General features: G+C 36.4%; 1 protein-coding gene across 3 annotated transcripts in view; it reads right to left on the bottom strand.

Annotated features, from left to right (window-relative positions):
* Positions 1 to 20837, bottom strand: part of ATM (ATM serine/threonine kinase) — a 68669-nt gene that overhangs the window by 46378 nt on the left and 1454 nt on the right. For 2 of the 3 annotated variants that reach the window (XM_064171073.1, XM_064171092.1), the window contains exons 2-26: positions 20690 to 20765; positions 19683 to 19784; positions 19485 to 19597; positions 18136 to 18281; positions 17586 to 17750; positions 16961 to 17126; positions 16439 to 16677; positions 15464 to 15627; positions 14927 to 15096; positions 13245 to 13616; positions 12507 to 12701; positions 12092 to 12187; positions 10883 to 11108; positions 9003 to 9134; positions 7371 to 7496; positions 7181 to 7270; positions 5948 to 6119; positions 4592 to 4791; positions 4030 to 4112; positions 3764 to 3919; positions 3302 to 3377; positions 3020 to 3150; positions 2435 to 2555; positions 1086 to 1262; positions 155 to 324 (exon numbers count right to left, since the gene is read on the bottom strand). In XM_064171073.1, coding sequence (XP_064027143.1) covers positions 155 to 324; positions 1086 to 1262; positions 2435 to 2555; positions 3020 to 3150; positions 3302 to 3377; positions 3764 to 3919; positions 4030 to 4112; positions 4592 to 4791; positions 5948 to 6119; positions 7181 to 7270; positions 7371 to 7496; positions 9003 to 9134; positions 10883 to 11108; positions 12092 to 12187; positions 12507 to 12701; positions 13245 to 13616; positions 14927 to 15096; positions 15464 to 15627; positions 16439 to 16677; positions 16961 to 17126; positions 17586 to 17750; positions 18136 to 18281; positions 19485 to 19597; positions 19683 to 19754 — 3758 coding nt within the window. In that variant the 5' untranslated portion in view covers positions 19755 to 19784; positions 20690 to 20765. The remainder of the gene's footprint in view (positions 1 to 154; positions 325 to 1085; positions 1263 to 2434; positions 2556 to 3019; positions 3151 to 3301; positions 3378 to 3763; positions 3920 to 4029; positions 4113 to 4591; positions 4792 to 5947; positions 6120 to 7180; positions 7271 to 7370; positions 7497 to 9002; positions 9135 to 10882; positions 11109 to 12091; positions 12188 to 12506; positions 12702 to 13244; positions 13617 to 14926; positions 15097 to 15463; positions 15628 to 16438; positions 16678 to 16960; positions 17127 to 17585; positions 17751 to 18135; positions 18282 to 19484; positions 19598 to 19682; positions 19785 to 20689; positions 20766 to 20837) is intronic. The other variant, XM_064171083.1, reaches the window with a different exon arrangement.

Below are 20837 nucleotides of genomic sequence, written 5' to 3'. Positions count from 1 at the left end.
ATCATCTTTCATGGCCTTACTCTGAACCCATGTGAGCAGGTCCACATGTCATCTTGTAGCAAAATCCCGATGCAGTTCTACATTTACCAATTTGAAACCTTGAAACATAGTTGTAACTACATCTAAATAAACTACTTTCATATAGGAAACTCACCTGTAGAATTCCTCAAGGCTAGTATAGTTCAGAAGAACATATGGAAAAGTAGACAGACTGTATCTCGCATCATTTATTTTCAACCACTCCATCACCAAATAGTCTAAATGTGATGTCATGAAGTCTTCTATACTTTTATAGCCAAAAATGTCAGATACTTTTTTCAAAACCTGTGCATGAAATGAGATTGCAAGAATAGTAGAGTACATGATATTACAGCTGATACCACAGCACTACAAGTTGTGTGTCCCTCCCCCAGCCTTCTAAAGAATATTTCATAGCTCATCTCCTATTTAGCACTAGCATTTTTATTGTTATTTTTTGTCTTGCTGTATCTCAAAAGAACATCAAGGAATTACAACAACCCTGTATGAGGTGGTATGCAAAGAAAAGATAGCCAGTACACAGCTCTGTGGGGCAGAGATTGCATGTGAAAACAAAAGGCAATGAATAGAAAGTTAAAAAAGGAGAGAATGTGTACTAAAGAAATGACTGGCATAAAAGGCTGCAGGACACACAGCAATTATCTCAGTAAGCCTGTGAGAACTTCAGAAAAGAAGTCCTCAAGACACAAGCTATCATCCAACACTTTGTTTTTTTTCCACATTGGAAAATTCTCTTTACTTCCACTGAATAGAATTTTATTTTTTAAACACGAAATCTGCCATCTTCCATGTATAAAAATCCATTTGTAACTCAGATTTGTGCTTTTAATAGGATTTGCCACTAGAATTGCCTTTTATCATATCATTTCTTCTGTGTAGGTCACTATATGTGATTATAAATTTATTCAGATATTTAAGTCACACATTAGCCGTGCTTTTAATAAAATTTAACAACATTTAATACTGGCAAGAAGTATTTTGTCCTGTTCCAGTTTTAACCTACACTTAATTTATAACCTAAATATAAAATGGACTTTTATACTTGCCTTTTTCACAAGGTGAGGTTCTAATCCATTCTCTTTCACAGACTGGCAAATAGCAAACAAAGCTTGCTTTTCACAGATTGGACTGCAGCACATAAGCATTGTTGTAAGCATCAGCAAAACTGCTTTTCCATTACACTGTTTGTCCAAAAGATCTTCAGGACTTGCATCATCTCTGACCTTCAATAAGAAATAATGAAGAGCTCATACAAATATTCTGTTAAAGCAGTCTCCTAATGAATAAATTAACATAAATAATTTAAAGGCACTGACATAAATACTGCTGAAAATCTTTCTTTAGTTGCTTAAAAATTACTTCCCCCAGTTGTCTGACCTACCCCTCAAACAGAAGTTACTGCCTCTTGCATACCAGTACACATGTCAATTACTCATACTCTCCAGTCCATGTTTTAGTATCAGCAGTTCAAGAAGAAAGGCTCCTCCCTGCTGCTTACAGGAAAGACTGCCTTGCAAATCAAATGCACTTCTTCCACTACTCGGCCATGGTGTTAACAAGCAATGAGCACTGAATAAAAGTAGCAAGAAACTCCAAAGGGCAGAAGTTTAAATAGATGACAGCAAGGTGTAGTGACAGAACAGGAAGCCAAGGCATTAGAGAAATGAGACAGAGCTGGAGGTGACACTATAGCAATGAGCTAAGGTAACTGAGAGGTGAAGACTCAACAAGGAGTTTGAACTAGAAGAGTGCAGGTTAAGGGAACAGAGAAAAAGTGTGGGAGAGAGATGACAGGCAGAAAGATGACATGGAAAATGTAGATGATGTAGATGATCTTAGCACAGAAGGAGGAAAAGTGAGCGACACAAGTAGGAAAATGACACAGTAATAGTCGCCATTGCTGAAGTGCCTCTCTTCCTTCCCTTGAAGTTTCTTCTGAGTAATTCAAATTTTTAAGCAAATTTAGGGTTTGTGAAAACCACTGCTTTAATAGCACTGGAATCATGATCTTACTGGAATTTACAAACTTCATAGTCTGTAAACACATGAGTTGAATGTACATCGCCTCATATTCACTATATGTTATCTAGAATATTGAGGCTACATCCTTTGATTCTCAAGTGTTTCAATACCAAAGCCCATACGAACAAATAGTATGACACAGCGGAGCAGTCTGGAACACAGTCAAGAAGTTTACACTCTTGTAACATGGGCAAAACAGTGACTGAATGAATGTGTAAGGAATTTCCTGACTATCACTTTCTTTTACCACCTCAGATTATCAGAAGTCCAGAAGAAACAATTTTCTCAGCAAATTAAACACAATCACTTCAGAAGTCATCTTATTTGTAATATGAAAACTAGGCAAAACCAATGAGTATATGATGGTTGGTACCAGATTTGTCATTCCTTCCTGAACTCTGAGATATGCATTCTCAAAAGCCTTTTGCTGGAGCTTCAAGGGAAGAGGTTTTGACATTCCAGAAGAGTCTCTGTGTTTCACATCTTGAAACAAACTTAAAAAAAACAACAACAAAAAAAGACCCATAATAATTGGCATAACAGTTATTAGTCTACACAATTACTGTATCAAAAAACTGTATCAAACAATTAGAGTCTGATTTTCTGAATAAGATTATTTCCTTCTTAACTTTCTTGTACAGTAACCCTTCCTGCTCCCTCAACATTATCCTAACACTGTCAAGAGTGAAATGGTGAAGAATAGCCTGAGAGCATATAAAGGTTTGCCAATCTCTGCCAGTGTAGAAAGCCAAATTTGTCTTGTCCATCATAATGTTAACAGCAGGTCATGAAGTACTTTGGGAATGTATTTATTGAATAGATGTTTATGTAAAATAAGTTTCTCAAACTATTTATTTTTCATAGATAAAAGCACAACCCACTTTGGCACTTGTAATAAAAATGGTTAGTTCAGTTAAACTGTTATTCCTATAAAGAGGGAAAATATCTACATTGTCACCTGGTAATCGACTTTGCAGCAAGAATGCGAACTTGATGGTGACTGTCTGCAAGAAAATGTGGGAAGGCATCACTCACAGGTAGATCCTGATTTATCACATTAAGGACTGCCCACTTGCAATGAGGATCAGCCTGAAGAAAATGAATATTGCAGTTTAAAATATAAAGAAGATTTACAATGGAATACACCTTGGTGTATGCAAAACATGTTTAGCTACTGCTTTTAAGTCCAGCTTAAGTATCTACTTAACATGCTGATGAGCATCAGAAAATCTGATCTTACCTCAAGCAAGGCTTTCATGCAGTTTAAAAGGGCCACTCTTACTGGTGCTGTGCATTTTCCTCCTTGCGCCAAATGCCTAAAATAAGGAAGATTGAGTAATAAACTTTTGTTGCCAACAATTTTGAGAAAAAGCCTAACAAATCAGTATCTGCTGTTCACAGCTCATTCCTCTGTGCTCGGTAGTCATGTTTTTACTGATAATCTACAATTGCAAACAATTTAGAGTACAAGCAATCTTCACTAACACACAAGAGTGCAGCATTTACTGTTCTAATACTAGCTTAAGGGTGATATGATTCTTCATTACAAATAGAACAGAAAAAATCTGAGAGGTTAAATGCTGCATAAAGATAACATAGGATACCAACAACAGGACACACAACAGCACTACAACCTTCACACTGAGAGCAAAGTTAAAAACTTATGCCCAACAGACTTCTGCATTAAATAGATAAAACATACCAAAAGGCTCCAACAACTGTCAAAAATTGTCCTTGGGCATTCCCTGTCTCTTCAGCATCTGTGTTGGACTGAGCCAACCCTACTACTATAGGAAGCAAATTATTCAGTATTACTCTACAAACTTCTTGATCTCGACGATACAAAGAACACACAGCGCTGTAAAAGAAAAGACAGAAAAAAATATCTTGAAACACTAAACAGCACCCAAGTCCTCTATCAGCTGAACTAAAATACCTCTAATACATGCTGAATAGTTTCTTTCTTACGAAAGAGGCCTAAGGAGCATAACAACATCATCCTCAGGCAAGTGGTAGTCTTCAACAGGGAGCTCTCGCAAAAGGAGCAAATACTAGGGAGTAAAAAAACAACAAACCAAAATGAAAAATCATACTTAAAAAAAATAAACAGCCAACATGAAAAACTATAACCTATTTTCAGTAACTCTTACATGAAATCACTTAACAAGAATATTTATTGTCAGTGTTTATGTCAGACTCTGAACATCTTTTAATGCTGTTACACAGTAAATTGGCTCACGAAATGTTCAGGTTTGGCAGTCAAAAATATAGATTCCATACTACTACAAAGACTATTCCTAGCAATTTAACAAATTATTAAAGGCAAAATGTTTATACTCTCAATTCTTTATCTTCTGGCTTACAAATTCTAATTAGTCTTTCCCTGACCACAGCAAACTTCAGATCACTAAAAGCAGCCACTTTAGTATCTCCTCAAGGACTGACGACAATACAAAACTGATGTAAATACAGAGATTTAAAAACAGTGCAAATACAGAGTGGGTCTGCTGTAAAAAAAGCTCACACTCACCACATGCAGATGCAATGGCTTAGCACTGTCAAAGACACTGCCATCAGTAAGCATTAACAGCTTTCTCCGTATATCAGAGGCTGTAAAGCTCACTGTATGAATTTGAGCTGTAGTTACACAAATGCACAAGAACCTCAGAATTTCAAGAAGAAGTAAATCCTGCTTCGTCAACTGTTCTTCAGCTAATGGGCTCAAAGCACCTGAAAAGAAAATTTACATGTAAGAAATGTTTCTCCAATGACAATAAGAAAGTTGGTAACATTTTAGGTCTTTACAAAACTCACCTAAAATTCTCAGAATAGCTAAAACTACTAACAATCTTTATTTATTATTGAGCAGCTACTGCATCAGTTGCAGGTTCCTGAATTTATTTTACACTTCTACAAGGGTCCTCTCTAAACCAGAGCTTTTTAATTTTACATGCCCATACATAAAGCAGAGGTTTTTAAATTTTATATGCTCATCCACATGGTTGATTTCTCCATCAAGGGTACAACGAACTCAGCAGAACCACCAGCAGCTGTGTGATATTGTTAACTCTAACTTAGGACATATTTTAAGCTATGGATCCAAAGCTTTCCCAAAACTGAAACAATTAAAATTATTATTACACCAATATCCATGTGGAAATGTCAATTGTAACTTGAAAGAAATACTTACAAATTTCATCTTCCTGTCACATTTGAAACATTCTGCAATTGCAAACTTTATTTATCTGAATTATTTATGGGATGATACTTTTAGAGACACTTATTCAACATGATGGGCAAAAAAGACTAGCCACATTTTGTGGCATTAATAATGGAATCACAGAATTAACCAGGTTGGAAAAGACTTTCAAGATCATCAAGTCCCACCTATAAATGTAATATCCTGATTTTCTTCTCCCTCAATAAATCTCCCGATTAAGAAGTAAGATACACACCATTTTAATACAGAATTTAAACTAAGAAGAACATCAGTGTTTGGAGCTCCTAAGAGGAATAAACAGACATATTTGTGCTCCTGTTCATCCGCTGGTCCACAAAATAAAGTTGACTTCATTAAGAATGAAGTTCAAGAAAACTAGGTAAGTTAAACAGGACTACTTTTAATGAAGCACAGAAGTATCCTACAGACACTTTCTTATCTCACCTTTTTGAAAGCTTCTACCTGACTTTTAACAAGTCAGCTATAGCTTCCCTGCTTGCATTTTCCTAATGAGGTACAAAAGAATTACCACTTGTTAGAAAACACCTAATTCAACCACTACCTGTTTCAGCTATTAATAAAGTGCACAATTTTGTATCTTACTGTCTTTCAAGCACAGAGCAATTTCTGAAAAGCAGCTTTTGCAAATACGCAGAGAACACTTACCTGTTATGTTTTGCATCTCACCAGGTTCATTTGTATCGCTAATGTCAGTCACAGAATGATCATCAAACAGGTCATCAGATACTTGGTTATCTAATTCCATTATGCTCTCTTCAGGATCATTCCCTGTAAGATCCACTTCTCCCAGTTCACTTGGTTTTCCAGTATATGTCATCTGGCAAAAACACCACCTGCTTTTAAACACGGCTATTAAGGACAGGAAACATACCACAGGTGTAACACAAGGAATGACTCTACAATTGGGGATTAGAGTAGATGATCTTGTAGATATCCATTCCAATCTAAACCATTCCATGATTCTATGAATTTCCCAGTGAACTAGAATGGGTAAAGACAGCAAGAGATACACTAAAATGATGAACTTCATCCTTTGTGATAAATCTTTTACACAGGTAAACTGTTTGAGTGGAACTATTCCCTTTAGAGTACAATCTTCCTAAGATAGATACTAGTCTCTGTTTTAGATAGTGCCACGGACACTGTCAGCATTTAAAACCAAATTCTCTACAATACTCATAAACTTCTCACTACACTTCACAATCACAGAGAAACGGACGGAATGGAGGTGACCTTTTTTCTCATTACTACTTTCCCCATCAGACGACAAGTGAACAAGTCCTTAAGAAGATAAGGACTCTCAGCTTATCATCACCTGAAAAACACAAAGGATTCTGCCTACCTAGACCTGACTACAGGACAATGTTCCAAAAAGATTAAGTTTTAAGTATTGTGCTAAACATGGAGAAAGGAGACTCATTTACAGATAGGAGGCTTACTACCTGTATAACAAACAACTTTAAAGTGTTTTAAGGTACATAAGTCCATCAAACAACAAAATAAAAAGAAGCTTTTAAAACTACACAAGTTATAGTTCTGTTCTGTAACACAAGCATGATGAGGGAATTATTTCTGTAGCATAAAATCTGTATATGTTTTAATACACCACTTAAAAAAAAATCCAAAAGTAAAACAATTTGTTGGGGTTTGTTTGTTTTTAATGGGAGCTGGCATGCTAACCTTGATCAAATGTTGTCCATCTGCTTTCATTTTTTTCCCCTACACCTGTGTTTAAATGCTAGACAGAAATTAGTTTCCAGATAGGAATTCTCCATAAAACTCACTGTATTTTGATTTATTTTATCAGCCATAAGTATCTCAATTATTGTAAAACAAATCCTCTCACAGAAGAGCACTGCACACAGAGATAGAACATACCAGATTTTTGCAAATATCTGCAAGATCATTCATGAATTTTGATGTAAACAAATGCAGGAATATATTAGACAGCATCTTACTGGTACTGTTCTGTAAGAAAGCAAGATGTACACACAGGTTATTTTTTTTTTGAAGTATCACATGCATGATATTAAAAAGAAAGACATATAAATTATTTTACAAATTTTACCTTGGTACAATTGCATAAACATTTTGTACACTGCATTATCAAATTCCTCAGTGAGCTGATCTGGGCATCTTCATTTAGTTTGTTTTTAGACTGAGAAATGCTTTCTCCAGCATAGTGAATGAGAGACTAGGAAAAATATAAAAGAGTTAAAATACCTCAGTTGATTTCCTTTATACATTTGCACATACACAGATAGAAAGAGACATGATTCTCATTTAAACAGCTTTGATATTTACAGTGCATATCAACAAGAGTTTGGATTTCTTTTTCTTTGATTTTTGTTTCACCTATGCTACTTCAGAAGTGAGAAAAAAATGGCCTAGACCTGCCTGAAATATTGATATTTTCATAGCAAAAACACAGCATCTTTCCCTAATGTGCAAGTTTCAAGTTTCTATATTTAAGCACGAAACCACCTCAGATAGTAGTAGGAATAACAGTAATAAACACTGCTTTCATGCTGGTTTAAATCATCAAATGATCTTCCAAAATACCTGCATACTTGTTAGGCTTTAAGCAATCCTTTGTCCACATGTCCATGATTATTTTAGGTTTTTTAAAAGATGCAGAGTGTACTGATGTCACCAAACCACAAGGGTTAAAACCAATTTCTATTAATGGTATCACAAGGGGATCCCAACAGCTGGATGTGTTGGGCAAACAGCACCAGAACACAAATCACAGTTTGCTTTTACTTGGAGAAGTGGAAGGAGTCACTGGAATAAACTGTCCCAGGAGCGGAAACACAGCCCCACCACTTGGACTGGTCACGGACTGATCCGGACTGTACTGAATCAGAGTACAGCTTCAGAGTATCTGCAGTAAGAAGCCTGTTGTGTAGCACAAAGTGATCTCCTTTTGAGTGAGAATGGACTGCTGTGAGATATATGCTGTATAATGTTACTTGCTGCTGGGCATGATGTAGATGGTATAGAATTATGGGTGGAGAATGTCATGGGTTGAGCTGAATCTGCTGCTGATATTCAACACTATGGTGCTGTCAATACTAGCTTCAAAATGAAAGTGCTGGCTGAAGTATCACGGGGCTGGAAATTCAGACTGTAACACGAGAGGCTTCCTGTTCCAGTTGCTGCTTCTAGTTTCTGTGTTTGGGACACTGGAACTTTTTCCAATGGACTGGCTTCTGGATGCTGGGGGAACCATTTTATTACTGGCTTCTGCTGCTGCTTTTGCTTTTGTTAAGGTAACTGGATAGCATATCATATCAGTAAATTCTTCATCTCAACCCAGATTTTTTTTGGTGTTATTTTCCCTCCCATCTGCTTGGAGGTAGTGGGACTTGTGAGAGCAGGCTGTGTTAGCCAAGGACAAGAAGTGACTCAGAAATGTATCAACATTTTAGCATATACTCCACTGCAAAACTGATTAATTTCTGCGCTAACAGAATTTCAGCAACTCCTCTCTTTCAGCAGCAGTAACAAATTTAAACCTCTCTCACAGGGTACTAGGGGTTGGAAGGGACCTAAGGAGATCATTGAGTCCAACCCCCATTTGCCCCCTCTCATTTGTCTTTTTGTAAGCAGAAACCAGTGGAACTACTCACACTCTAAAAATGCATCAGTATGAGTAGAATTTTTACAATTATTTTCTATTAGTAGTTTCTTCACTTACCCTGGCTTTCTGGAACAACTCTGATTTATAGGCATCTTCCTCTTTAAATAGCCCAGTGTAGCAATAGCAAGCAAGAACACCCATCAAGAGACTGGCACATCGAACAAGGTCTTCTGCAGCAACAGCCTTAAACTATGTGAAATACACAGTATGAGTGGTTTATCATTAAACTTTCCCCAAAAAATACATTAATTCTTCAGAGTCTTTTAAAAACATATATAGAAAATTTCATCAAAATCTGCACCCCAGTGTTTTGTACTACAGTTGCCTCAGCTCCCTTTGAAGTCCTTTTGCCTCTCCCTGCTATAATAATCTCCGTATGCCACATGGCCCATATGCTTTCTTCTTTCACAACACTTTACATTCTCCCTCTCCTCTGGATTCCATCACAACAATAATTTCAGCTCTTCCCACATGCTCTCTTAATCTGTTTTACCTCTGCCAATACAAGAGGGAGTGCTTGTTAGCAGCTGCCGTGTCAGCAAATGGCATAGAGTGTTATTCAAGGAGACGTATTGCAGGGGCACTTCAGAGATCCCTTTTTAACATGTATAAATTGTATGGATCAAATCAGGAGAAAGAGCAGACAAGCAATTATTTGTCTTAATTTCTCAGGGGAGACTAAAAAGGATCATTCTTGAAAAGCAAGTATCTACAATAAAAGATGTGACTTATGCATATATGACACTGTCGACAATGCAAAACCCAGGGATAAGGTTTGTAGCTATTAATTGCCATGAACTTGTTTCAAACGTTGGTGCTGACTCTTTTGGCTCACCCAAAATTACAGGACCTTAACAATACTGCAGGAAAGGCACACCACTACATTAAAGCCAGCAGTAGCCTGTCAAAGGACCTGGAAGTTTAAAAAGCCTGCTGCTTTTGTTTTCACAGTTCTTTACCATTATGTGGTAGCTCTTCCTCTACAAGCCTTTTCTCCAAAGGATAGATACTGTGATGTTCCAAACAATAGAATCGCAGGATAGTCCAGGCTGGAAGGGATGTCAGCAGGTAATTGATTCAATTTCCTGTGCAGTTTGGCTCTGAGGTCAGACCAGGTTAGTCAAAGCTTGATCCAGTCAGGGCTTGAAAACCTCCAAAGATGAAGACTCCACAACCTCTCAGGCAGTGCAATCTGTACCACTGTCTACCCATTTACCTCACACACATAAAATTATTCTTGCATCCCATGTGAACTGCTCTGAACTCTGCTGTCTCTCATCTTTCAGTGCTGTACAGAAATGCATCACTTTAAATAGCATGGCTTTTGCCTTCTAGACAGTCATACGGGCACTGGCAGGCTCCCTTCAAAGCCTGCTAGGTCTCCCTAAAGCCATCTTCGCTCCAGGCTGAACAAGCACAGATTCTTCTTTGTCTTCCACCATTTCAGTAGCCTCCACTGCCAAGCAGATGTCCATCTTGTACTGGGAGGTCCAGAAGTGGATGCAGTATTTGAGATGCTGTCTAAGAGCACTGGGTAAAGGGTAATAATCCCTTGAGCACTGACTGCGATCCTGTTAATGTAGTTTGTATTTGCAGCTTCCTTTACAATTACTCCCTTACACAGCTGCCTCTTTTTACAAAACCCAACTACTAGAGACCTCTGGGTCTAAGGCTATCTTGGCTGAAAACCAGTAAGAGACAGAGGCACAGAAGCTGAAACCACCATCACAGAGTATAGGTGATTTATTTGACAACTTTGCACACACTTCCACTTCTATGCAGCTTCTACGTATTCCCAAGCACTTATGAAAACATCATTTTTTTTAATGCCTGTGGTTCATTTTTAGCAGCAAAAGGAACAAAATTTTATATGCTTTATCATGAAAACATATTGTCTGAGAGCACAAATATAAGGGTGAAAGAATTTTCAAACTTACTTTAGGAGCACAGCTGTTTAAAAGCTTTTCTGACATTGCTGAAAGACAGTTCTCTAGTCTTTCCCTAAGATTTTGGTTGATGGCAAGCCTTGAACCAGACACATTTTTATCGGCAACATTGACGGCAAAATTAGTGAAAATATCCATTTCATCAAATGTTGTCTGCAGATACAGCTCTTCAATTTCAGAAAAATTGTTCTCTTCTTTCCCCTGCAAGTGTTGAACACTTGAAGAAAGAAACAAAAATATTTTACCAGTCAGTATACAACTTAAAAGTCTTTAAAACTATTATTTAAACACAAGAAATAAACAGAAGCAAAATAAAGTATTTTATATTTGTGCTTCCAAACTCTGGTTGATCTTTAACTTCGTTGTGGAATATCTCTATCTGAAGAACCTGCAATGAACAAGGAAGCCTGCACACAGATCATACTTTTTAGCGCAGTTCATACAGCAGCAGCTGTTTTCTGCTAAGATGGCTGACCTCAACCTACTTTATACAACTGAAGCAGACATCCACAAACTTGAAACCAGCATTTTAAACCTGTAGTGGGGAAGTCTTATCATCTATCAGAATAAGTTATACACATTTTTGTTTAATTAAGAAGAAACTGGATACAGTCCAATAGCTTCAACATACAATTAGTGGAAGGTTCAATAGCATTCATATAGTGACTCTGGGTGACTCAAGTAATGCGTGGATGGAGCCACAAGATACAGGTGGAGTGGAAGGGGACATATGGACAGTAAGCATCAGGCAACTTTCCACTTAGCAGGTATCTTCAAGAAAACCCTTAAGATATGTTTCTTTGGAATGGAAGCAAATGCTAAAAAACATGAATAAATATTTGTATAAAGATACGAATTATGTGAAAACTTAATCATGGAGAGGTAAAAATGCCTAACGTAGCTCTGGATAAAGAGCCAAATATTTAGCAGTATTGCTGAAGAAAGATGATGCATATGTTCTTTACAAAGTATTTTTTTCATTACCCAAAGCTCTGACTGTAAGCAAGAGACTACTTTAATGTCTGCCTTAAAGTACCTTAGCAAATTGCAAAACCATTATTATTTTTATGGGGTATGGAAAATGTTGTACAGAAAGATGCAGGAGAGCTTGAGGAATTATGCATTTCATTGTTTCTGCTTGCTAAAATGCCAAATATAAGAAGCTTAAGTATCTATAATGATTGAGTTAAAAAAACATACCATTTAATATCATTTTGGAAGAAAATCATGGCAGCTCTACAGTTCTTCATGGTAAGGCTCACAAGTATTTTTTGTAATAGAAGATGAGGAAAATGGCTGTAAAAAAAAAGAAAAGCATTCTGTATCTTCTTGCTCTTGGGGTTCCTGAAGCACACTCAAACATTCACCAGTGTATCTTCAAAGAAGCGCATATATTCAGTTAAGATTTCCAACACATAGTTCATGTATCTGCTCTGCTATGGGCAGGTTACTGAATTACATCCCCAGAATGACATTCCACAGTAAGCTTAAAACCCCTATAGACTCCACCAAAGCATTAACCTATTCCAATCCTGGAAATCCACTTTTCTTTAAGCCATTTTCTGTGATACAGGGTGGTATTTCTACATATAAAATTATGTCACACATATTTTACCTGCAGAGCACAGCAGGCAACTCTGCACATTCCTCCATTTCCTCCTCCAAACAGCAGGACAGTACCCATTTCATTATTGCCTCCTTTAACACAGAACTTGGATTTCTTTCACAATTATTCTGTTCCACTCCTATGTCCAAATTTTCTGGCACTGAATAGGCAGACATCACTAGTGATAAACAATATACAGCAGAACTACAACAAAAACACAGCAGAGGGCATTTGTGAGAAACAACACAACGTTTGTTGGTCATCACTCTCAAATAAAGTCAGTATTTATGTACCCTCAGGAAGTATCAACCACATAAGCAAGTTAATAAGCATGTATAGTGGAAAAATCCTTTACTAGAGCCTCTGCATTTTCAAAAGCTGTATATCAGCTTTTACAGACATTTCTTGTCTATTTTAAAGACTATTTCAGAGGACTCAATGCAGAATCAGAATACATTTAGAAAACATACTGTATAACTTCAAAAACAATCAACATCTCTTTCACAGTGGGATTTTATAGTCCTCTTTAAATTTTCAGTCAATTCAAAATGTGATGAATTTTTATTTTCAATTGCTTGTCTCTCCTGCCTCTGCTTTCAGACTTACGTATGTGTTCATGTCTGTTTCAAGTTCTTAATTAGAAACACAAGAACAGTAATACTATTTGGAATCATACAGTGGTTTTGGCTGCACAGTAAAGAGCAATGTCAATCAGACACAAAACGTTCTTCTTGCTTCCTGTTTTACCTTGAAGGTTTGCATGCAGGTCCTGAAAACATCTTCCAGAGTTCTTTATCTGTTACAATAAGGTTTCCTTGAATCATAGCTCCAAGTAGCCCAAAGCTCTCCACTTCAATTTGCTGGAAACTTACACTACGTATGGTAAGAGAACAAATCTTTGCCCAGATCCTCTGGAGCTCAAATTTGTGAGTGCTTTTCAGATCAGTTTTCTGGTTCTGACACAAAGCTACCTCTGTAAGACACTTCAGCACATGTGGGGTCCTTTCCCCTCGGCGCTGCGGAGGCAGTAACTGGTGAAGTACACTGAGTAAAGGAGGTAGCTCACTGTTAGGAAGACTCGTGGGATATTTCGATATTAATTGAGCTGTAATCTGTAACCTTAAAAACAAAGTGAAGCAATTAACAACAAACACAGATAAATTTGTGTCTTCAAAACTACATGAACAGTTTCTGATTGTCATTTCACATTTGCGCTTCAGTAGCGAGCAGATTTGTTTACTATCAAAGGTTAAAGATTCAGTATTTCTAATGGTTTTACTTGTAAATCTGCTTGTCTAGCCTTTTACTAATGATTTCCTACAAGGCAACTTCATTGATTTCTTATTTTTCACAAGTTCACTGATTTCTGATCACAAGGGAAGAACATTTCAGGAAAAAAAGCAATTTTTCTCCAGAAAAAGGCTGCCACACTCTGAGGAAGGAACCTCAAAGATGAAATTACATACATAGGAAACATCACCTATGAAGGTAAGAAAAATAAAATTGATCAAATCAACAAAATGTTTAGACGAGGACGGTAAATTGGAAGAGTTTTCCTCATAGCAATGGTTGCAACTTCACTCAGATTAGAAAATTACAGTACTCACAGTATTTCTTGGGAGATTTCCACCTCCACACAGAATCACATGTTAACATTAACTGGGTCCTAAGCAGCCACTCTGCCTCAATATTGAGAGGAATAAACACACAGTTTGTTGTTTCAGTTGAAGACACAATTCCCAAGCAGCTACCTTGTTCTAGGATCTTGTACAGCAGTGACAAACAGTAGCAACAGCAGCAACCATCCAGTGAAAACCATCCAGTGTAATTGATCTTAGCTAAAAAGTCAACATTCTTGGGCTTAGGACTACAGCTGTTAAGTTCTAGAGAAATCTAGCTATGTTTTTTTATCAATGACTTGACTCCCCACTATGATCTCTGCTACAGAGTCCTGTAGCAGCCAGAAATAGAAGATGTGTAGCTCTACCTCTGGTTCATAAGTCACTCAATCAAGGTCCAGGTATTACAAAAAAATGTGAACTAGCCGAAAAATGGCCAAACTGTTAAGAGCTGCTGTGTAAGACACAGCCAACCTCAGAAAGCAGTATATCACATATTAATTTCCTAACAGGCATAAGGCAGGATCATGTACACAACACCTTATAAATAAAGACTGGTAATAACTAGCACAAAGGACGGGTTAAAAAAAAGAGTTTACCATAAAGTTTACCAGACCTCATTTACTAATTCTTAGGAAACCAAAGAACAGCTTTTAAAGCAAGAATGCTAGGAACACTTCACCACTTTACAAATGTTGTGATAGCCTAATGTTAGCACTTTGATACGTGCAGACACCTAATGTGAAAGCACAACGTTAAATGTAAAAAGATATCTGTGGTGATATTTGCTTCAGGTAAAGATGTTATTACCAAGGTATCACATCAAAATCCTTCTGGGATCTTTGCAGGTTGTCTCGAACTACCTCCCAGCCTCGTTCAATCCTCCTCCGCTTCTTTGGCATCGTTTCATCGCTGGACTCTTTTTGTGAAATAGCATATGTTGGGGCAACTTCCAGAACTTTGGTATCCTCTGTAAAAACCTTTTAGATAGAACAATGTAAATGTATGCCAATTAAAAAAAAAAAAAAAGGCATTCATGGGGAAAATGAAATGTCCAAGTAAACAGTGATTTTTATACTGTATAGAAAATCTCTCAAGAGGCAGACACAATTATTTATTATTCTTTACCATGACAGAAGCTCTCCTTATAGTCTAATGAGCAACACTAGTGAAGTCTAATATGCTTTAGGAATCTACACATTTCTAAACTGAACAAAACAATGAAACATAAATAAATCATTTACTTCAGTAAATGACTGAGAAAACACTGAAGTTATATTACTTTAAAAGCCAAACATATAATGCAATAAATACGTAGCCAACTTTATATTTGAATGAAAATGTTACCTGATGACAGATATCAGCCATTAAGTCAATCAAATTTTCCTTTACAGCAATATTACGTGACCCTGAAGAATATTTTCCTCTACTACTAATGAGATTTATTTCATTCACCAGCAGATCATATAGGTTATGTAAGATATTTTGCCATTTTGTTGAGTCATATGCACCTGCCCATGCAAAAAAACATAAAAAGTAACATGCACCACCCACTTAATGGGATATGTAAACCTACCTACAACAAACAGAACACAGGCAAAATCACAGTAAAGCATATAAAGCTTTAAGAAATTCAAGCCCATGAAACAAGGCTTACAATGGAGAATGAATAAAGTAAATTAAGTCAAAAAAGTTCAGATAGCATTGAGTTAACATATACCTATAATTAGGGTAGGAACAAAATTCGTAATAAATAATTTCTAATCATACTTAAGAATAAAATATCTGGAAAGACTGCAATGACTTGCAATGGATACATTTGCTGTGGATAAACTCTGCTATTTTTGGACAAAGTTAAAGTACAGGAAAAAAAACTCTCTCAAAGAAAAGGATTTTAGAACTGAAACCTGCCATGACACAAACGTGACTACTGAGTGATTCTCTCTGACCTGTTTTATACAGTAAGTCAATTTAAACCACAGTAGTTATTTCTGGCCTTAAATACATCCATTAATATATGAAACACGTGGCAATCTAAACTCAATCTAAACTACTATTTCTGTTCCTCAAAGACTTTGTGTTTTGATTTAGTTAACTAAAACCACAGTTTGATAAAAAAGAACCTCTAACCTTTACAGGACTTATTATGATTTGAAAATTGATTTTTCTTTTCACTCAGTATTAACCTAAAGCATAAAACTACTGACAAGTAATCATCACTTCCATTAATGTTTCTAAGACTTAGTATCAAAATTAAGGACACAATAATTCAAACATTCACATACACTGACAGAATTAAAAACAGGGAGCATTTCATTGTACCTTTTTCTTGAGTTTTTGCACCCTTTGGATGATGAATATGAACTTGGAGATGAAACAACTCAATTATTGATTCCTTCAGGGAGTCCTTTGGTCTGTACTGAGTCCATATATAAAGCACTGTAGGCAAAATTTCTTCCCCTAATTTACAAATCCTTATGCGACAGTTGGCTGCAAACTTACTGCAGTAGGTATTCATTGCTCCAACAATATGATCCAATCCTGCAGTATTCTTCTCCTGCCTGTAACATTAACCAAACACTCAAACTTCCAGAAAAAAATTATCTTGTTTCTTTGCACAAAAAGCATTTACATATAAATACTATAAAGTAACTATACTCACAGTATTACTGGCTTTAAAAATACAGATGTTATTAAAACTTTAAAGAATTAAAGTTTGAAGACAGAATAAAACATACCTAAAAAAGTACTAACTGCTATTATCCAAACCTAACCTCAAAGGCTTAAAATGAGTTATTCAGTAGAATTAGATGTCAGCATACAAAACAAGCACCTGTGACATACCTTGCATACTGCATTGCTCTTGAAAAGAAGATGAACATATCAGAACTTAACCCATCAGTTTGGTAGCAGTACCCCCTTGTAAGTGTGTGAATTATCCTAGCCACCAAGACTCTATTAATCTTCCCAGAAGGTCTGAGGTATAGTTGGCCATACAGGACCAGCAAGTCTGAAAATGCATTAAGAAAAGTATATATATATTGTGTGTGTGTTGTAAATATGCAAATATAAATACAAACATATTTATTACAGGGGATTACATAAAAAAGCTTAAAGCAAAACACTGCATTAAATATAGAGAAACCACTATTTTGAATTGAGCTTATTATTATTATTCACAAAAAGTTAACTAGGGGGGAAAAAAGCATTTGGTCTTGTCTGGAAGTAAAGTTACACACATCTTAAGCCCTGTGAAAGCCATGCATACAGATTCTGATTAAATGTTTCAGCAAGCCACAGACAAATAGTCTTTGCAAGCTTATTTCAACTTTAGGTCTTCAAGGCTTGCGCTCTCTTACTCTGTGTTTGGTCTAGTACCTCACACAGTAGTCCATCAAATAAATTAAAATGCCTCTAAACAGGCTTCATAATAAGAAAAACCATTTAAAAGCAGGCTTAAGAATGTTACCTGACCACTGCTGCTGGGATATCTCACACCAGTATTTCCTTACTGAGAGGATATCTTTTAGGAGAATACTACTACAGTCAGATCCGTAAACAGCACAACTTGTTGGATCTCTTATAATTTCCATGACATAAATCAGAAGTTCCTGGCATTTCAATCTGGGTCCTCCTACACGAAGAAACAATGCAAGGCTGTAATTAACCCAAAGCGTGGCAGATAAATCTGCAATTAATTGTTTATAGGTATTTACTTTGCAGCCCCAAATAAAAATACTACAGTTCAGAAACAGCTCTTTTAGGAATCTTCTTCAACTGTTTCTATGAAAAATATAATTTATGAGAGGATATATCCATTACACACACATGGAATAACTAGAGAAAGGCACTATGAACATCAATCAGGACACAGGAGCACAAAGGATTTATTCAAATGAGGATATTTAACATCTGGAAGTAAGCAAGGTAAATACAAGATGAACTTCAGAGTAAAAATTCAAAGTTGAAAGTAAAGCATCAAAACAAAACAGTAATTCTGTATAAAATAGATTACTGACTTTTATTGGCATGTCTGATGAAATATTTGACCAAACTTCCAATTTCTTGCATCTTCTTCTGTCTAGTAGTTTGGGTTGAAGCAGAGGCATTTGGTTTTGTTAGGTGCAGGTTTGTAATTTCTTTCTGGAAGTATTTCTGCAAGACACTTGAAAAATAAAAGACATATTTATGACTAAGTAAAATAAATAAATGTTTAGTTTAGCATAAAATGTCAGTGCTTGTTCTTCACACAATTCTCATTTTTGAAGACTAAAGTCAAGTGAAACAAGCTACAGTCTAAGCATGATGGAAATAATCTACAAAAGAAGACGTAAGTTTTGACCATAATCTAGAAGCAACTTGAACAGGAACCAAACTTCCCTCAGACTTTGCAACGTACTAAACATATGACTTGTAATTAGTAAGAAAAGCAGTGCTAAGTAATTTTATTTATAACACTACACAACTAAATAAGTATTCTTTGTTGCTTTTTTGGGGGAAAATTTTCAAGCTTTATTTCTTCATCATTTAAAATTATCACAGAGATTAGATTCTAGCACTAAGAACAGATTATAATTTTCACTGGTTTGTCACTGGCGATTACTGTCAATTTCCTGGCACAATATTTGTACTCTCCCCAGAGTCCCTCCTTTTGTATTCCTCCTACGTATTTCTAGTATATTATTTGCCATCTCAAAAGCAACATATAAAATTTATCAAATACTTGTCACTTCTTTTCTGGTACATCTATGAAACAAGAACTCTTCCAATGCTGCCCAATTAACAAAAGTAATGGAATGCTGACCAGACACCAGCCTATTGAAAACCACTACTTCTGATGCACTTCTAACATGAAATCTAACACATTTGTCTCAGCAGCTAAAACAACTTTTCACATTCATGCTCAGTACAATCTTGTAGTATACCTAATGCAAATTATACTGAAGGTGGGCCTCTACAAACCCCAGGATACCTTCTACAATTTAAAAACCAACATTTTGTGTTGGAGAAGTCAATAGCACAAAAAAAATCTGATGAGCAATCCAAAGTCCGCATATGAGCTACATGTTGCTGTAGAAGTAGATGCAGAAGATAATTTTCGATAGAAGTAACTATCATTTCTGCAAGGAAAAATGATCACCCAATTAATTATCAGTTTAATTACTTAACACTTAAGTCGTCTGTTTGCTGTGTTTCATTTTCAGCCAATTTAGATTTGCTTCCTGTAGAGATTAACACAAGTAATTCCTTGTTTACAAGCTGTCAAGGAGTCTAAATCAATCCCCAGAAAGATGGGCACAGGAGACAAAACAATGATCTTCCATATATGAAACCTGTAACCAGTCACAAAGGAAAAAACAGAACCTACCTAAATAGAGCATCCCAGTTCAGGTGCTTTCCTTGTTTAGAATCAGAATTCCGATCCAGCTGGAGAACTGTTTCAGAATCACGGAGAAGTCGCTTGAAATTTTCAATTTCCTTCTGAAAATGGATTTGAAGAAAAAGCATTAAGAATGATTTCTGTCACTGCTAACTGAGGTGCACACATCCAAAGAAAACTCCTTACCCTTCGCTCCGCAGCCTTTTCATTTTCAAGACGACGACAACAAATGAGTAGATCATGTAATACAAGACTCATGGTTCAGTTCAATGGAAGTGTCATTTGTACCTGCAAACAGAAGGAAAGGATACAATAGTTATTTTTTCATTTAACACACAAGTATAAAACACAACCACAGTGTTATTTCACTAAAAATCTTAATTGGTATCTTATTCATCACAAGACTGAAGCAAAGGTTTGTGTCAAACACAATTCTGTTCTGAAAGGCAACAGTCATAAAGTAATAGGAGAGAAGTCCTTCATGGAACTCTCAACTTCCTCCATTTTTACAAGCAATTACAGCTGGTCAGAAAACACAGAGCAAAATATAAAGATATTAAAATGACAGAGATAAAAACATCCAGATGCAGAGCACCAACTTTCAGTAGCTAGCTGTTATCAGCAGCTGTCTCAACCTGATACTGCCAGAAGATAGCACTTCCTCTCTCACATCCTGCATTTTCATAGGTAAGGGCCACCATATTGAGAAACCCCTACAGAACTAACATGCCAAAGGATGCTCAAGTATGAATGGTAAGCGAGACCAACCTTTTTCTTCTGCGACTACTTAAAATTATGCCTCACCTTCTTCAACAGAGGTTGGAATTAGCTAGAATTTGCATTTCTAGTTTGCATAAAATTATGTTGATGCAGATGACAGCAATGACATTGTATACAACTTCCATGATTCTCATTTTTTATTCCTCTAAAGCAGACCCAGAAGGAACTCTGTCTGAAAAAGCCAAGACAAGCCAGAAGCAACTCCACACATATGCAGCTGAGGCCACAATAACCAATTGAGAACGGGCCCTCATGATGTACAGCACTGCATCTCAAGCACGTAGGTGGGAATATAAAAGTATTTATTTAGACAAGCAACACTTTCAATAGCTGCTATCTATCTATGTGTGTATTTATTTCATTTGACTGAAATCAAGATTGAGGTGGGACTAAGTATGATCAGGTGCACTGACCGGTAGGTGCGTATGAAAAGGAAAATGCAAGCGTGAAGGCTGGCTGTGCATTGATGGCTTCTAAAATGCTGATGGACTGAAAAAAATGGTTCATAGAATTATTTTGGACTCCAAGACCAAGTCCAACAATCATCCTACCACCACCATG

The sequence above is a fragment of the Pogoniulus pusillus genome, chromosome 3 (assembly GCF_015220805.1).
Source record: "Pogoniulus pusillus isolate bPogPus1 chromosome 3, bPogPus1.pri, whole genome shotgun sequence".
NCBI lineage: Eukaryota > Metazoa > Chordata > Aves > Piciformes > Lybiidae > Pogoniulus > Pogoniulus pusillus.
The sequence above is the reverse complement of the archived record's forward strand: the minus strand, read 5'-3'. Positions and strand labels throughout refer to the sequence as shown.